We start from the raw sequence: 18,544 nt of genomic DNA on the forward strand, positions 1-18,544 counted from the left end.
ATTCTTGTAATGTGCTTACTGTTATCGCTGCAATTACTAACTTCAAGCAGAGAAAAATAATGCCAATAGTGTATGCTGTAGGGGTGATGACCGATCAGAACTTCCATGATACGTGGTTGAAAGCTGATCCTGTCGGTAGTGTCTGCGCTGCTTTTGGCAGTCACTGTCATGGGCCAAGACAATTGACTGAGAAAACCAATTTCTCTTGAAGTCTAGTATCTTAGTTAGCTGTGTCATGCTGCCATCCTATTTTCCGGCTAGCTTCAGTGTTACCAGTGTTCAGTTACTGCAGTCTGCGATACAGGACTTAAAAGTGCTTGTATTAAAATCCCATGAAAACAGTCATAAAACATGCATAGATATTGCACTAAAATATGGTAGAATTATAATAACTGAAGTCTTTAAAGGAGGCTAACAGTGATTATTCATAATACTGTAGGCTTGTAGTTATTTACTAAATACAAATATTCCTGAAAGCTCCTTTTTTTTTAAACTAGCCCTTGTGATCCTCTGTTGCTGTTTCACTGTGTGAGTAACCAAATGGTGTACCTTGTCTCACATCTGAAGCTGCTGTTGTATTAATGCTTCCCAGCAAAAGCTCTGGTGCTGTAGGGTTGGAGTCGGGTGTCACAGTTTCCCCCTGAGAGCATAGGAAAGCTGCAGCTTTTAACATCAGCCATTGATGTGAATTTATTCAGAAACCTTTTCCATCCAAAAACCACAGCAAATTTTTAATTTTTAAAATGTATTCTGACAACTCTCAATATCTTTGGTTTCTCTTGTATTCAACTGAGAGAGATTCCTGTGTCTTATAGGCTACGTCTACACGTGTATGCTACTTCGAAATAGCTTATTTCGATGTAGCGACATCGAAATAGGCTATTTCGATGAATAACGTCTACACGTCCTCCAGGGCCGGTGCCGTCGACGTTGGGCAGCACCACATCGAAGTAGGTGCTGCAAGGGAACGTCTACACGCCAAAGTAGCACACATCGAAATAAGGGTGCCAGGAACAGCTGCAGACAAGGTCAAAGGGCGGACTACCACTTCTGGGGCAACAGCTAGCCGCTCCCTTAAAGGGCCCCTCCCAGACACACTCAGCCTGCACAACACGCGGTCTGCAGAGCCACAGGCACGCACACCTCGAGCGACGCAGTCATGGACCCCCAGCAGCAGCAGCAGCCAGAGGTCCACACAGCCGCCCCTGTAGGAGCAGTGCTCGCCCTGCTCAGTGCCATGCAGGAGGCAGCTGATCACATCCTAGCCACAGAGAAGGAGCTGCCCACAGGGGAGGAGGAAGCAACCCCCAACCCTGCAGCACCCCGCACCCCCCCCCGCCTCGCACTCTGCCAGCTGTGGAGCTACCCCACGAGCACCAACTGGTGGGAGCGGCTGGTGCTCGGAGAGTGGGACGATGACTGCTGGCTCAGGAACTTTCGCATGAGCTGGCAGACATTTCTGGAGCTATGCCAGTGGCTCACCCCCGCACTGAGGCACCAGGACACCTTCATGCGGCGTGCCCTCACTGTGGAGAAATGGGTCGGCATCGCTGTCTGGAAGCTGGCCACTCTAGACAGCTACCGATCCATGGGCCAGCAGTTTGGCGTCGGCAAGGCCACCATCGGGGCTGTCCTCATGGAGGTAAGAGGACCCACGGGGGGAGGGGGAGGCAGCCCTGGCAGGGCAGGGGAGCCCGGGAAGGGGAGCCCTGGCAGGGGAGGGCCACACACACCCTGCACACCCCTCACTGTTGCTCTCCCATGTGCTTCCCCTGCAGGTCGTCCGCACCATCAACACCCTGCTCCTCCACAGACTCGTGAGGCTTGGGGACCCGGATGCCGCCATTGTGGGCTTTGCCACCCTGGGCTTCCCCAATTGCGTCGGGGCTCTGGATGGGACCCACATCCCCATCCGCGCCCCGGAGCACAGTGGAAGACGCTACCTAAACCGGAAGGGCTACCACTCAGTGGTCCTCCAGGCCTTGGTGGACAGCCGGGGCTGCTTCCTGGACATATATGTGGGCTGGCCTGGCAGCACCCACGACGCCCAGGTATTCCGGAACTCGGGCCTGTGCCGCCGGCTGGAGGCGGGGACCTACATCCCCCAGCGGGAGATCCCCGTGGGGGACACCACCATGCCCCTCTGCGTCATCGCAGATGCGGCATACCCCCTCCGGCCCTGGCTCATGCACCCTTACACGGGCCATCTGTCTGCCAGCCAGGAGCGCTTCAACCAGCGCCTGAACCACGTGCTCCAGGTGGTGGAACGCACATTTGGCCGCCTCAGAGGGTGCTGGAGGTGTCTCCTCACCCGCCTTGATGCGGGCCCCACTAACATCCCCCAGATTGTGGGCACGTGCAGCGCCCTCCACAACCTGGCGGAGAGCAAGGGGGAGGCCTTCTTTCAGGGCTGGGCTGTGGAAGCTGGCAGGGCTGATGTGCAGCCACCCGCTGCCCCCAGTCGCCAGGTGGACCCCGAAGGGACCCGGGTCTGGGAGGCCCTGTGGGCCTAGTTCGATGAGGCCGTGGGATGAACGCTGGCAGGCCCCCCACTGCATGCCCCCCATCCTCCACAACACTCCCTGCCCCTACGCCCATACCACAGAGCACACAAGAGCACCCCCCCACACTTTTCTTGTAAATAAAAACAGACATGTTTTTCGTCAAACCAGAATATATATGTTGAACTCTTCTTCTTATATGATAACTATGTACAGCCAAAATAAATATTATATATATATGTATTATAAGATGAAAGGAAAAAAAAGGGGAAGACAAGGAAGGGGAGAACTATTTACATGGGGGGGCAGGTATCATCATAACATAACAGAACAGGGGTCTAATACAAACTATTTACAAAACATAGGTGAGGGGGATATATACAAAGGGGGAGGGGGGGCCACGTCCTGGGCCCCACACCCCCCAATGTCCAGCGCTGGGGGTGGGCGGCCGCGACCCACGCCTCGGCCGCAGCCCACGCCGGGGCTGGCTGGGGGCTGGGCGGACCAGGAGATAAGGCCGGCGGATGTCAGCTGGCCCCAGGTCCCCCTCGGCGGATGGGCCCTCAGTGGCAGACGGCAGTGCGATGGCGGGTGGAGCGGCCGGTGGAGCAGGCAGGGCGGGCAGAGCGGCAGCCAGCGCAGCATGGGGGGCCAGGTAGTCTGCTATGCGCTCAAAAGTGCGCATAAAGGCCCCCCATGCCTCCTGGCGCCAGACCAGTGCCTGCTCTTGGAGCTGGAGGCACCGCTCCTCCACCTGCAGATGCTGCTTGGAGACCTCCAGCTGCTGATGAAGGATGGCCAGCAGCTGGGGGTCCGTCGCCGTCCAGGGATGGTGCTGGCTCCGCCATCGTCCCCGCCCTGGGGCCGGTCGGTGCTCCGCCGAGGGGCTGTCCTGGAGTGATGGCCCCGGTGGGCTCTCCGGGATCACTGACACCTCGCCGGCGCTCTCCAGTCCTTCCGATGGTGCAGCTGCGGAACACGGGGGGAAGAAGAGTGGAGACAGCCGTTAGCATGGCCCCTGAGCCGTGGCCCTTGTCCCCCCACCCCTCTGCTGCTGGTTCCCCATCCCTGTCCCTGGGAGATGCTGCTGCTGCTGATGGGTGTCCCACCCCTCCCCCCGGGGGACCCTAGGTTCCGCTCCCCCCATCCCCAGGGATGGGGCATGGCACTGTCATGCTGGCGGGGCAGGGGCTGATGCACTCATCTGAGGGACATGCCACTGCTGTCCTTGGGGCCATGGTCATCTGGGCATGGGGAGGGCCCTGGTCATACCTGTTACCCCCGCCCCTCAACCCCAGGGGTGTGCACCAGGGGGGGTACATACCTGATGGTCCGCTCCCACGGTCGGGGGACACCCGGTGGGCGGACGCCCTGCTGGAGCTCCGTGATGGCAGGATTATTTGGAGCCCCCCGTCGCTGGAGGAGGACTCCCCCTCCTCCTCCGGTGCCCCAGGGGTGGGTTCCTGGGGGCGGCCCCTGGGGTGTGGGGCTTACCTCCAGGGCGGACTCCGCCTCCGGGGCCTGCTGGGGCTCGTCGGCCAAGGTATCAAGAGTGGCCAGAGGGGAGGAGGTGTACCGGGGGCCCAGGATGCCCCTTTTACAGGGAGCTGAGGGACAAGTGACGGGGCGGCCCCAGATTGGCTGGCCGCATCCCGGGCCCGGGCGTAACCCTACTGCAGCTCCTTCACCTTACTCCTGACGTGGTCAGGAGTGCGGGCAGGGTGACCCCGGGCGGCCAGGCCCTCGGCCAGCCAAGTGAACGCATCCGCGTTCCGCCTCTTGCTCCCCATTACCTGGAGCACCTCCTCCTCACTCCAGAACCCTAGCAGGTCCCGAAGCTCGGCCTCCGTCCAGGAGGGGCCCCGCTGCCGCTTCCCAGCCTGGCTGCCGGTCTGGGAGCCCTGGCTCCCCTTGGAGGGGGGGTGCCCTGGGGGCGCTCTAGGGGGCTGGGGGGCAGCAGTGGGGGGTTGTTGTGGCTGCAGAGGAGCGTGCAGGGTGGCCGTGTGTCTGGGCTGCCGCCTGCACGCTCTCTCAGCTTCCTGCACAGGAAGAGAGGGGGCGGGGACCTTTAAGGGGCTGCTGCATGCGGCGACCATCGAGCTCAGGGGCTGGAGAGAGCGTCTCTCAACCCCTCAGCTGATGGCCGCCATGGCGGACCCCGCTATTTCGATGTTGCAGGACGCGCAATGGCTACACGTTCCATACTTCGACCTTGAACATCGAAGTAGGGTGCTATTCCCATCTCCTGATGGGGATAGCGACTTCGACGTCTTGCCGCCTTATGTTGATGTCAACTTTGAAATAGCACCCGCCACGTGTAGCCGTGATGGGCGCTATTTCGAAGTTGGCGCGGCTACTTCGAAGTAGCTGGCATGTGTAGACGTGGCTATACAGCGTTATAAAGCTGGCCAGGTGGCAGCTCCCTATTTGACTGTTTGATTTTTTTTATGGTATTTAAGACAACAGTTTTGTTCTTCTGAATAGCAATAGCGTAGAATTCTGTGATGTTAATATTTTATTGAGATCTAATCTTGCATTTCACTCGTTTCCATAAAGTTATTGATGAATTTCCGTCATTGTTTTCTGACTAACAAGATATATTCAAATGCCCCAGGAAAGCATTTAAACACACTCTTAATTTTCATTCCTCTTAACTTCAATAGGACTTTAGCAATTCTTTAAATGCTACCCTGAATCAGGATCAAAGTGCTGTGATATGAATAGCCATACCATTTTTTTTCAGGTTTATCCTATCCATGGTGTATGCAACCGTTTATTTTGATGGGGATTCCAATAGCTGCCTGTACTTCTAGCTCCATGTAGCAAATACTGAAATGTTTTCTTTGTGCAGTCAGTTTTGTCTGCAGACATGATGTCAAAAGATGCTCTCCTTTGTTTCTTTGTTTCAGGTAGCATCAATGAGCTGGACTGTATTATGTTTGCTCTTGGCAGTGTTTCCCTTGATGCCTGTTGTAGGAAGAGAGCCAAATATTTCTCTCGTGTAAGAGTGTTTTATTGATCTGTTTTTCCATTTAATATTCACAAATTTAGGCTTAGTTTAGTCAAATGTAAGCAACTGTACTATTGAAAACCAGCTGAGACAGATAATGAAATTCAGAATGTAAACAATGGGATTATAGAGATCTCAGTCATTAACACAAGACTTTTAATTTTCCTACATTACTTTTTAAAAAGCTACATCCATTTGCTTAAAAGAGTGATCTGGAATCTCATGTAGAGGGAAGATTTTCTTAATAAAACGTGTAAATAGTATGCAAAAATACAGGCCTTATTGAACAGAGAGTATTCATTTGGTTGCAAAGATGGTGCATTATATTGACAAACCCAAAAAAAGATCATATATCCAAAAGCAGTTTGCTTTGACATTATCTTCTTAAATTCCAGTATCTAATTTTAAGTAATTTGTCATTGAATAAAAGTCAGTAGCAAATGAAGCACTTACATTAATAGGATGGACTTCTTTTTATTCTATGTATCTACCTTTTTTGTTGTTTTCTTGCTTCCTATTTCCTTTCCTCCTTGATATTTTTCTTTGCCTTCTTCCCATTTTATGAGTTTCCTATTCTTTATTGCCTTTTGTCCATTCCACCGTTATACTATTATCTCTTTTTTCTTGTGCACTTCTATTATTTCCATTGTCTATTCCTTTCTCGTTGCCAACTACTGCTTCTTCTTGCAGGCATCACTTATTTAAGCACCCTGACACTTAAGAATAGTAACAGAGAGAAAACCATGCTAGCCTATATGCTATCAAAACAAAAAAAGCAGTAAAGTAGCACTTTAAAGACTATCAACATAATTTATTAGGTGAGCTTTTGTGGGACAGACCCACTTCTTCAGACCGTAGCCACTGAGTCTGTTCTGGTATGGCTAGGGTCTGAAGAAGTGGGTCTACCCCACAAGAGCTCACCTAATAAATTATTAAAACAAAAAGCAGTCAAGTAGCACTTAAAGACTAGCAAAAGAAGTGGATCTGTCCCACGAAAGCTCACCTAATAAACTATTTTGCTAGTCTTTAAAGTGCTACTTGACTGCTTTTTGTTTTGATAGCATATAGACTAGCACGGCTTCCTCTCTGTTACTAATAAATTATTTTGTTAGTCTGTAAAGTGCTACTTTACTGCTTTTTTGTTTTGACACTTAGGAAGCTTTTCCTAATGTGTAGCCTAAACATCATAATAGAGAGTAAAAATATATGTACAGCTGTCACTGTTATAAGGTTTTTTTTTCAATTTTTATTCATTTTTATAATAGCAAAATAAAACAGAAGTTAGATTATTCTGTTCAAGTGAATTGCAACAATCGTTCAGGAAAGAAATTATCACTCAATGCATAGTAAAACTTTTTTTCCATCAGAATCAGACTTTGTACTACTACTACTATTTATTATCATTTAAATGCAATTTGTTAATTTGTGACCAGAAAAACCTTGAAGCAAATTACTTTAAATCACAGTTCTTTGTAATTCAACTTATCAACTTGCAAAGAAGGTAATTCAAAGAAAGCAAAGAATGATGGGTGTTTGTTTTGCTTGTGTGTCTTGTTCATCACGTTAACTTAGGACTCAGCATAGTAAAAATAAAAGGCCACAGTGAGTGGATGATAAACCTACAAAAAATCTGCCACGTCATCAGTTTTAACCCCCTGGCTCTGGATATTAGTTTCCCGAAGATAGATGGAAGAGGTGTTGAGTGTTTCTAGCTGTAATTTTATAATTCCTATGCGAGTTTTATAAAGAGGAATGGCTAAATAACTTGTGTTTGTTTTTTACAGAACAGTAGCAGGCATGCTGAGTTTCCTGATCTCTTTCTTCTCCGTGATTTCTCTTTGTAAAAGCAAAAATAAATATGTGCCCATGAAAGATCTGTCAATACACTTTTTTCAGGTCAGTTGCTAATTTTCAATACATTTTAATGTTGCAAAATAATTTATATATGTATATTTGTATGTACTATGTAAGGACACAATCCTTCAAACTACCTGGAGGTACTGTTTATTATCAGGAGTTACCCAGTTGACTACTTTCTCAATGATATCATATTCATGGCACTAACCATTTCCAAAAGTGGTAATATTTGGAGCATCAGATACTCATCTCTGAAGCTGTGTATCAGTGGATATGGATAGTTATGTGGGAACATACACAATGCATATTTATGTATGCCTTCTTAGAGCTCAGTGTCTTTACCCTCCAGTGACCATTGTGTAAACTCCTTTCACTAATCCAAGTGTAACGTTGACAGACCTGGATTGCTGGCACCAGGGGTTGAACCTGTGATCCCGGGAGCTAAAACCCTGTGTTCTACCACATGAGCTAAAGGCCAGCTGGCTCCCAGCCAAGGCTGTAGAGCAGAGACTTCACTCACCTTAGTATGAGGTCTCAGTGCCTCTGGGTACTGCACAAGGACACAATGTAGTCCTAAGGGTTGAACTTGAAGAATAGCATGAATCTGTAATCTGGTTTTTTTTCCATTGACTAAAACTGGTTCTTCTATTATGACAAAGTTGAGAATTACCCATGGTTTCCAGAAATTGCTTGGTATTTCTTGCACAATATATATTAATTGTAAATTATAGGAAGGATTTTGAAAATTAATTTTGCACATCTGTTGTCTTCATTTTTAAACGTGTTATAGCATTTGTCCTCCAATCCATCCCTGACTTCAGTTCTAACAGTTTTTAGAAGTCTGATCAATGATTTTAAGGTGTTGAAATTTCTTATTGACCTAAACAATTCATTCAGTACAGTAATCTCTCGAGGTACTCAAGGGTTGCATTTCACGCAGCCTTCATGTAGCTTGAATTTCGTGTAAGTTGTGGGGGCTTAGGGTGATGGGATGGGACCCTGGGAGGGGCGGGGGGGGTTAAACCTGGGGTGAGTTAGGGCAGCAGGGGTGTTGGGAGGGTGCAGTTGAGCTGGGGCTTACAGGGGGTTGGACCCGAGCAGCAGGGGGTTGGGGTGGGTGTTGAGCCTGGCCAGAGGGTTGGAGCTGGGGCTGCAGGGGTGGTGGGTAGCAGGGTTGGAGCTGGATCCCTGGGGGTTGGGAGCCCCAGGTGCAGGTTGAAGATGGAACCCTGGGTGCCAGGGAGTGTGAGCTGAGGCTGTGGGGTTGAATGGGGTGAACTGGGGCAGGGGGTTAGCCTCATGCACCTTCAGCAGCTGACAACTGGAGCTCCACGCGCACTGGCAGCTGACAGCCCACGCGTGCTGGGGGAGGGGGTGTCAGCTGGGGGCAGGGGTATGAGCCGGGCAGAGGGGGGATTAAACGGGGATAAAACGGGGCGGGGGGTAGAGCTGGCAGTGGGGGTAGAGCCCCTGTGCATGCTGGCAGCAACCGACAGCTGGAGCCCCAAGCATGGGAGGGGTGGTGAGCTGGGGCTGTGGGAGGGAGGAGTTGAGCCGGGTAGGGAAGGGGTGGAACGGAGATGCACGAGGGTGGGCTGCTTGAGCAGGGGGACAGGTTGAAGCCCTGCATGTGCTGAACCAGCTGTGTGTGGGAGGGGTGATTTGGGGGTTGAGTCGGGGTCTGCAGGGGTTGGAGCTGGGTGGCAGGGGGTCAAGGCCCAGGTGCGTGGGGGGTTGGAGTAGGGGGCATTGGAGGGGAGCCCCAGGCATGTGGCTGGAGCCCCCTGCTCGGGGAGGTGAGCTGGGGCCATGGGGGTGGGGGAGTTGTGGGGGCTGGGCTGGTGGAGGCGTTAATGCGGGGTGAACTGGCATAGTTGTCAAGCGGTGCCACACTGGGAAGCATGAGGAAGCAGGGTTTCGCCTGCCTGGCTGCCTGCAGTGGCAGACAGTTTGGTGAGCTCTAAGCCTTTTCCCTAGCTTCCTAGGGCAGTGCCTAGTGCTGCTCTGGGAAGCAGGGAGAAGGGGCCCTTAGCCTGCCTCGCTGCCTGAGAACCCAGCAGTTTTGCATTGTATGAATGTGAAGCCGTGTAAAGCGAGGGCTTACTGTATGAATTGGGGGTCAGCCGCGTAAGAGCAGGGTCGTGTACTCTGGATTCGCCTCCTCTGAGACCTTACTGTAGATCATGGAGTTATTCTTGAAGACTGAACAGTCCAGATTAACTAACACCAAAAAATCAGGTGCCTAAAATGCTTCTTTAAAGTAAGTATGTATATGGGCACAAAGGTAACATTTTGCCCCGATGACTCAATGCCATGAAAAGAAGTGTTTGAATTTCCAGGGCTGCTTGTTTTAGCTCCACATTTAAAAGTCTCATAACTGTCACTCAGGAGGCAATAGCTGTCTCAGTTGCAGGTCCGTGCTATAGTGTTCCAGTCATGGGAAACACAGCCTTATCAAGGCTAGTGGAAAATTCCATGGAAGCAGACCTGGAGTTAGAGGGGAGGGAAAATGCCAGCTTTTTCAGGAGCCAGCTAAGAGGAAATTCTACCCATTCTCAGAACACTTGAGTGCATCAGCAACTTTTTATCTGGTTGGTTGGTGAAGATCTTCAGAATCTCCCAGATCACTTCTTTTGAGAAGTGGTTGCTTCCTTTCATTGACCAGTAATCAGTAATCTCCATTACATGCTATTTCAAATGTGTCTCCAGTTTCCAAAGACCCGAGAGTCCCAGGGGGGTTCTCATCCCTTCATGCTTCTTCAGTGAGATTAATTCAGACTTTGACTTGGAAAAGCAGCTTACAGAGGCCTTTCACAGACTTTCACAAACACATCTTTCTTCATTGTTAAATGTATCAGAGCTCAAGAGGGAAAAGGATTTCAGACAACTGCTGAGGTTCCTTGAAGATGAGAAACAGCTTTACCTGCTTGCCCCTCTGAAGAAAATCTTAAAAGACAGACTTTGATCACTCTAGACTCCAAGGTATCTCTGCCTATGTCATCTCCAAACTTAGTAGTAATTTTCACCTTCTTGACTACTGTCTTATGAAGTGCACTCTCTGGTTGCAGCATGGCTGAAGAAGCCAGACCTTCTTTCACTGAGGCGTCAACATTTTTATATGGGACCCAAGGAACAAGAACATAGTTGTGTTGGTTGGTTAGTTTTTCTAGAAGGATCTGGGACTTAAAGGGTGGAGGTGGCTCTTTTTGCCAAAGCTACCTATCATTCTCATATTTCTTTATAAGCCACCAATTGATTCACTGTCTGTCTCCTTTCGCCATCAACAGTTTTAATCATGTGCCCAAGATACTCTTAGCCTGTCTGCCAGCATCTTCCATAGTTGATCAGGGGGCACTTCAGTTAAGCAACATTCAGAATTTCTCAGCAGAGAGTGGGCAGTTCTCTTGTTTCAGGCCTTTTGCTTTTGGAGCACATCCCTGCACATTTCTTCCCTCACCATTTAGATTTTAGAGGTGCTGTGAGCCTACACACTCATAGGTTTCCAGGCCAGCAAGCAGCATAGATGAACAGCACAGAGGAGTCCACTACTGAGCTACTCTGACTTTTTGTCAGCTAAGATCTTTGGGGTGGGATGGTAGTGAGGCCTTGGTGGCATACGTCTCTACTTCAGCAGGAAGGATTCATGTGGAGACTTGTTACTACCTCTGTCAGTAGGAGGCTGGCAGAAGCTACAATCAGCATTTTCTGCAACCTGGCAGCAGAAGCCTCAAGGTAGGCAAAAACAGTGACAGCATGTGTTTTATCGCCAGCAGCAACCCACTCCTTTCCCTCCGGCAGCATGATAATTCTCTAAGATAGACCCATTGTTCCATTTCTGAGCCCTGTTCATGTCCTGACTTCAGTTGTAGACCTTAATTCTCTGTTTGACACAATTCACTGTTTATTTGAGCTATAAAATACTAATTATTCCCCTGTAGTCTGTAAAGATAAAAACAGCAAACAGGGGTTTCCTGTTGATGGTGTTAGACCAGAAATTTCTTTTTTCGTTGCATTTTGTTCAATACAAAGAATAAGGTATTGTCTTTTTAATGTGGTTTTGTGTTTAAAAAATCAAGAATCATAAGCAGGGATGAGAAGAAATGTGGGACACTTATCATTTGCCAGTTGTACAGTATTTAATGAATCTCACTTAAAATTTTCTCACTGCAGTACACATTAGTTTAAGTTAACCACAGGGGTGTCACAGCAGATTTGTCTAGAGAAGCCGGTGTAGGAAGCCAGGAAGCTGTTTTGTCCATGTGTTACTAACATGGCGCTCAGTTATGGCTCCTAAGAGACTTGCCTTTCTTTTAAATCACTGTTCTAGGATGGCAGGCATGGATAGTGACAGGTCTGCTGCTGTTACCTGCTCGGGATGCGCCATGTTTGTCTTCCTCCCTGAGCAAAGAAGGGATTTCATCTGCATTAAGTGCAAGCTGGTCTCCATTTTAGAAGAAAAAATTAGAGGACTGGAGGCTCAAGTGTTGACCCTACGCTCAATCAGGGAGGATGAAGATTTCCTTGAGAGAAGGGAGCATTTAATCTTGCAAGCAAGGCAGGTGGAAGAACCGGGGAGGGCGGTAAGGGATGAAGCGGAGAACTGGCAGCATGGAACTTCTAGAAGAAAAAGAAGGCTGGTACACGAGTCTCCATCAATATAGAGATAAGTAGTTGCTTTCAGGCACTCTCCACTGGTTCTGCGGTGGTGAAGATGCTTTGGAAGGCGCCTCACAGGAAGAAAATCGCAAGAGAACTGCTTCTACTGCAGGACAGGGGATGTGTAGTCCTAGGGGTGGGGGTTCAATGACCACAACCCCCAGAAGAAAAAGGCGGGTGGTGGTGGTAGGGGACTCCCTCCTAAGAGGGACTGTACCATCCATCTGCCGACCAGACCTGCAATCTCGTGAGGTGTGCTGTTTACCGGGAGCTCGAATTCAGGATGTGACTGAGAGCCTTAAAAAACTGCTCAAGCCTTTGGAATACTACCCCTTCCTACTTCTGCATGTGGGAACTAAGGATACGGCCAAGAATGACCTTGAGCGGGTTACTGCAGATTATGTAGAGCTGGGAAGAAGGGTCAAAGAATTTGGAGCGCAAGTGGTGTTCTCGTCCATCCTTCCTGTTGAAGGGAAAGGGCTAGGTAGGGACCGTTGAACTGAGGAAGTAAATGAGTGGTTCCGCAGGTGGTGTCAGAGAGAGAGCTTTGGATTCTTTGATCATGGGATGCTGTTCCGGGCACAAGGATTATTGGGAAGAGATGGGGTCCACCTAACCAAGAGCGGAAGGAGCATTTTCGCAAGTAGGCTCGCAAACTTGGTGAGGAGGGCTTTAAACTAGGTTCACTAGGGGACGGTGACCAAAACCCTGTGGGTAGAGAGGAACTTGGAGGCTGGGAAGAAATGCAAAGAGGAATGTACAACAAAAGTGGACCCTTGGTTCGAGTAGTGAGGGCGGAGAGATCGACTGGTTATCGAAGGTGTTTGTACACCAATGCCAGAAGCCTGGGTAACAAGCAGAAGGAATTAGAAGCCCTGGCTCAGTCCAAGAACTATGACTTGATTGGTATAACAGAGACTTGGTGGGATGACTCTTATGACTGGAGCGCTGCCATGAAAGGGTATAATCTGTTCAGGAAGAACAGGCAAGAGAGAAAGGAGGAGGGGTTGCACTGTATGTAAGAGAGCACTATGATTGCTTGGAACTCCAGTACATAGATGGAGAAAAGCCTCTTGAGAATCTATGGGTCAAGCTTAGTGGTGTAGGCAGCACTGGAGATGTGGTGGTTGGTGTCTGCTACAGGCCGCCAAATCAGGATGATGAGGTAGATGAGGCTTTTTTTGGACAACTGAGAGAAGTTTCCAGATCGCGGGCTCTCATTATCGTGGGGGACTTCAATTACCCTGACATCTGTTGGGAGACCAATACGGCGGTACGCAAGCAGTCCAGGAAATTTCTGGAGAACGTTGGGATCACTTCTTGGTACAAGTGCTGAAGGACCCAACCAGAGGTCATGCGCGGCTCGACCTGCTGCTTACAACCAGGGAGGAACTAATAGGGAAGGTAGAGGTGGGGGACAACCTGGGAAGCAGTGATCATGAGATGGTAGACTTCAGGATTCTGACCAAAAGAGGGAAAGAGAGCAGCAAATTACTCACCTTGGACATCAGAAAAGCAGACTTTGACTCCTTCAGGAACCTCATGGGCAGAATCCCCTGGGATGCTATCATGAAGGGAAAAGGAGTCCACGAAAATTGGTACTATTTTAAGGAAGCCCTATTGAAGGCGCAGAAAGAAACTGTCCCGATGCGCAGGAAGAGAAGTAAATATGGTAGGAGACCAGACTGGCTTAATGGGGAAATCCTTGGAAATCTTAGGCACAAAAAGGGAGCTTACAAAAAGTGGAAACTGGGACAGATGTCTAGGGAGGGATATAAACGTATAGCTCGAGAATGCAGGGCAGTTATCAGGAAGGCAAAAGCGCAACTGGAATTGTGACTCGCGAGGAATGTGAAGGATAACAAGAAAAGCTTCTACAGGCATGTTAACAAGAAGAAGGTGATCAGAGAGGGCGTGGGGCCCCGACTGGATGAGGGAGGTAACCCAGTGACAGATGATGTAGGGCATGTAGCGGCTGCCCGCATGCTAATGAGGCACTGAATATGTATTTCTGTGCTTCATTAGTGAACTTTGAAATGTCCATTTGCATGGACATTTCGAAGTTTTTGGCTAGTGTAGACACAGCCTAGGAAAAACTTTTTCACTAGGAGGGTGGTGAAGCATTGGAATAGTCTACCCAGGGAAGTCGTGGAGCCTCCATCCCTGGAGGTGTTTAAGTTTCACCTCAACAAAGCCCTGGCAGGGCTAATCTGATGGGTTTGGTCCTGCTTAGAGCAGGGCCCTGGACTCGATGGCTTTTTTAGGTCTCTTCCAGCTCTATTGTTCTAGGATTCTGTGATTGAATTTCATGTGGTTGTGAAGGTAACACATTCCCTAAGAAACAGCTGAATTATTATTCTCATTTTAGATATGGGGAAATTAGGGAAGACTGACTAGAGTAAGGCCACAACAGAAGTCACTTGTCAATGCTCAGATTAGAACACAGGAGTTCTTGGCCATCAGTCTTAGGCATAATTCACTCTCTCTCCCACCATTCTCTTTCCTCGTGGTTATAGATCATTTTGGTTGCTTAGCTGCTGAACTGCTTCAATTGCTGACTGGACGGATCTTCAGTAATAGTAGCTCAGATATCACCTTCTATACCCCGGAATTGGTCTGGTGTCCACTGAGAAGCCGAAAACTGTCTCTGTTTCTTACAGACCCTGAAGGCCAGCTGTGGGCATCTGTAGGTCCTTGGATCATGAATAGCCTGTGAGGTTTAGGGAAAATCAAGGATAAGATTTGCAGCTCTAGCTAGGTTGACCACACACTCTATATTCTCCAGTAGAGTCCCTTTGGTAATTCCTGTGCTAGCCATCCTGATTGTTTGGTTTTTTTTAATTTGTTTGTTTGTTTGTTTTTGTTTTTTGACAAAAGTGGCTATTTGTTCCTTTTGCTCTTGCCATTGACCATGTTGGCAAGAGCAAATGAGGGAAATGCTGGCTTCTGTCCACAAAGAAAAAAAAATAAAAAAAGGTTGAATGTCCAGGGTGAGGATGGGCAGGGGTACCAGCACTGCATGGGGAGGGGAGCAGGGCTTGGGCAGGAGGCAGGCAGGGCATAGGTGAGTAGTGACAACAGTCCCATTCCAGTTTGGTGGGCAGGGCTTGAGGGAGCACTGACGCTTGCCCTTTGTGGGGAGGGGAGTGTGTGCCCCAGCTGAGCATCTTAGCCAGCAACTTGTTCGGGCATGAGCTCAGGCTAGTTCCACGCAGTGTCCCATTTTCCCTTTGGAAAATATGGTCATCCTAACTCTAGCGTAGGGTTCACATTGTCAACGTTGTGTTCACAAACACTGGAGACCTTTTATTAATGAAAGCTGCAACCAGTCTGAATGTTTTTATGTCTCCAGAATTAGGTATGCCCAGAACCTGGCATTGATGCTACTTTGATGCCACTTTGGTAGGTTAGCATCTTACCCAGGTCACCACAGGGGTGTGAAGTGTACTCTATGGGGAATATCACTTACTAGATGTGATTTGATTTCCCCCTGTGGATAGGGCAGAGCTTAAAGGCAGCCAGAGCCCAGGGCACCAAATTATTTTCCAAACTGAAGAAGAAGAATTTTAAGGGAAGAGGGATTATCAAACTCCTCTAAATCCTGCAAATGCTTTCCAACATGTGGATGCATGGCTGAGTGGATCCTTTTGAGCTTTTGGAGCTTTATCATATATTACTAGCCACAATAGGTGTATGCAGAAATATCTGGTATATACTCTTAAGGCCTGATTTTTAAAAATGATGGTAGTAAATAGGTCCTGCAGGTGTTCTGCAGTTGTGAACGTTGAGCCATAAATTCCCTGTTATGAAGCATATAATTTTATGGCCACTAGATGTCACTCTCTGTGGTAACAGAGAGAAAGCCATGCTAGTCTATATACTATCAAAACTAAAAAGCAGTAAAGTAGCACTTCAAAGACTAACAAAATAATTTATGAGGTGAGCTTTCGTGGAACAGACCCACTTCTTCAGACCATAGCCATACCAGAAAAGACTCAATATTTAAGGCACCGAGAACCAAAAATATTAATCAAGGTTGACAAATCAAGAAAAAAATTATCAAGGTGAGCAAATCAGAGAGTAGGTGGTGGGGCAGTGGGGAGTCCTGGCAGGTATTTAAAGAATATGTAAGACAGGGAACAGTAAACAATACTGTGATTTAATAATGAACCTCTCTCTTTCACTTGTCTTCACTTCACTTGTTTCATTTAAACTTCCCATTGTTTGGCTCCAGGAGTACCCCAGTTGTTGTCCTTCAGTCTCAGTAGACCTTCTCCACGTTGACCGAGGTTTTTCTCTTTTGCGTTTTCCTTGCAGATTCCATGTCAGAGCTTGACAGACTATGCTGGATGGTGGTTTTCTGAGAGTGTGACCTAGCCATCCCCACTTTCTTCTCTTGATTTCAGTGTCAGTCGGTTCTTGTCTTGCTCTGTTCCAAACTCCTCCATTTGTGATGAAGTCTTACCATTTGATATGAAGGCTGTACCTCACACATCTGTTTATGAATGTTTGTAGCTTGTGATTTGAAGACTTTTTAGTATGCCAGGTCTCGAATCCATACAAGAGCACACTCTTCACATTTGTATTAAAGATCTGAAGTTTTGTCTTCAGATATTATTTGTGAACTCCTTATGGAATGGATAGTCTTGAATGAAGCTGTTGCTTTCCCTATCCTGGCATTGATATCCGTATCTGTTCCTCCATCTATGCCCATAATACTCCCCAAGGAGGTGAACTGCTCCACATCTTCGAGGTCATCCCCTCTTAGTGTGATGGTGGTGTTGTCGGACTGGTTGATCCACATTGTCTTGGTCTTTCCCTTGTTAAAAAGCTGGCTTGATATGAACTTTGAATGGAAGAGATCAGTAGAGCCATTTTTCTTGTTACTAGAAATGAAAGTCCAAGATTTGTAGAACACAGCTAAAGACAAGTATTAGGGATATATTGGAACTGACTGTAACCACTGTGCTAAATAATCTCACTTTAATGACTGTGTTTCTATGAATATGTAAGAACAAAAAAAGGTACTTCTGTTATAAATAATTATTTTTTAGATTTAAATCTGTCTTCCTCTCATGCAGTCCCTCCTTCGCTTCTCTTCAGTGTCATGTGGGTGAGACAGTTACGCAAGTATGAAGCAATGGTTTACATATTCTTCCTTTAGTTTAGGACAGGGGTCTAGCGCTGCATGGGTTCTTTAAAACTTCTTTGTTGCTCCCAACACTATAATTGCAAATTTAAAAAAAACAAAAACCCTCCTGATGATTTTCAATAAATGGTGAATCTAAAAGCCCAACAATGAACAACTTGTATCTAAATAGCAAACAATACGTGATCTTGAAATGTTGGATGACTCTCCCTTTAATATGTTCAGTGCATTGTGGGATGATATTGTATGTCAGTTTTAATTGTGTTGCTAATAAAGTTTTGATTTTAAAAGGAAAAGGAAACTTGCAGCATTCCTACTGTGAAGGGCAACACATATTTTAAGGAAGAAAACTAAAATTAACCATGAAGTAAAATTGGCTTAATAAAAGTGGGGTTGGAATGGTTTCAAAAAGGAGGAAAATCAAAGATGAAAACAAAGAATTTCAAACTGAATGGACCCAATCCCTCTCATGTATTTAGAGTTCAGCTGGGCTCCCTTTATATCCATTTGCAGTGAGAATTTCGCCAACAACAAAAAAAAAGTGACCTCGAGAAGCGTTTTCACAAAAAACACACAATTTTTGCTAAACAGTATCAAACTGGAGATGCCAGAAAAAACACTATGGAGGAAATGCTGCACAAAGCAGAGCAAAGTACCAACACATTCACTAAATGGATGAAATCACCAAATAGCATAACTGTGGCTAGGTTTGTAGCAACTCAAGAGACAGTGAAATGAGGAAAGCCGTTCGCGGGTAGTGAATATATAAAAGATTGCTTTATCAAAGTGTCACAGCAGTTGTACAGTGATTTCAGAAGCAAAAGCAAAATTGTTCAGAATCTAGTGTCCTCCGGAGAGAGAGAAGGTACGGGAGAGAGAGTCAGTAAGACAGTAGTACAAACATACACGTGTAGGTCGTGTTTACACAGGCACAGATCTTAGAAATAGCCATGCTAATGGCCATTTCGAAGTTTACTAATGAGGCGCTGAATTGAATATTCAGCACCTCATTAGCATTAGGAAAATTCTGGCCGCAGCACTTCGAAAGCCCCGCTTTCGAAAGCGCGTGGCTTAGCGCAACTACACGGGGGTCCTTTTCAAAAGGGCCCCACACCTTTCAAAATCCCCTTATCCCGATCACTAATTGCAATAAGGCAATTTTGAAAGGGGCGGGTCCTTTCGAAAAGGGCCCCCATGTAGTCGCGCCACGGCCGGAAGTGTCCTAATGCTAACGAGGTGCTGAATATTCAATTCAGTGCCTCATTAGTAATCTTCAAAATATGGCTTTTTCGAAGATTTGTGCCCGTGTAGACACAGCTGTAAAGTGTGAGGAAATAGAATATGTAAAAAAAATTTGTGAACATCCTGCAA

The 18,544-nt window shown here is 47.6% G+C and overlaps 1 protein-coding gene across 6 annotated transcripts in view; it reads left to right on the forward strand.

The window, feature by feature from the left end:
- Nucleotides 1-18,544, forward strand: part of PIGN (phosphatidylinositol glycan anchor biosynthesis class N) — a 209,606-nt gene that overhangs the window by 142,812 nt on the left and 48,250 nt on the right. For all 6 annotated transcript variants that reach the window (XM_074985941.1, XM_074985945.1, XM_074985943.1 and 3 more), the window contains 2 exons: nt 5,411-5,502; nt 7,296-7,407. In XM_074985941.1, coding sequence (XP_074842042.1) covers nt 5,411-5,502; nt 7,296-7,407 — 204 coding nt within the window. The remainder of the gene's footprint in view (nt 1-5,410; nt 5,503-7,295; nt 7,408-18,544) is intronic.

The sequence above is a fragment of the Carettochelys insculpta genome, chromosome 2 (genome assembly GCF_033958435.1).
Source record: "Carettochelys insculpta isolate YL-2023 chromosome 2, ASM3395843v1, whole genome shotgun sequence".
In the NCBI taxonomy this organism is placed as follows: Eukaryota; Metazoa; Chordata; order Testudines; family Carettochelyidae; genus Carettochelys; species Carettochelys insculpta.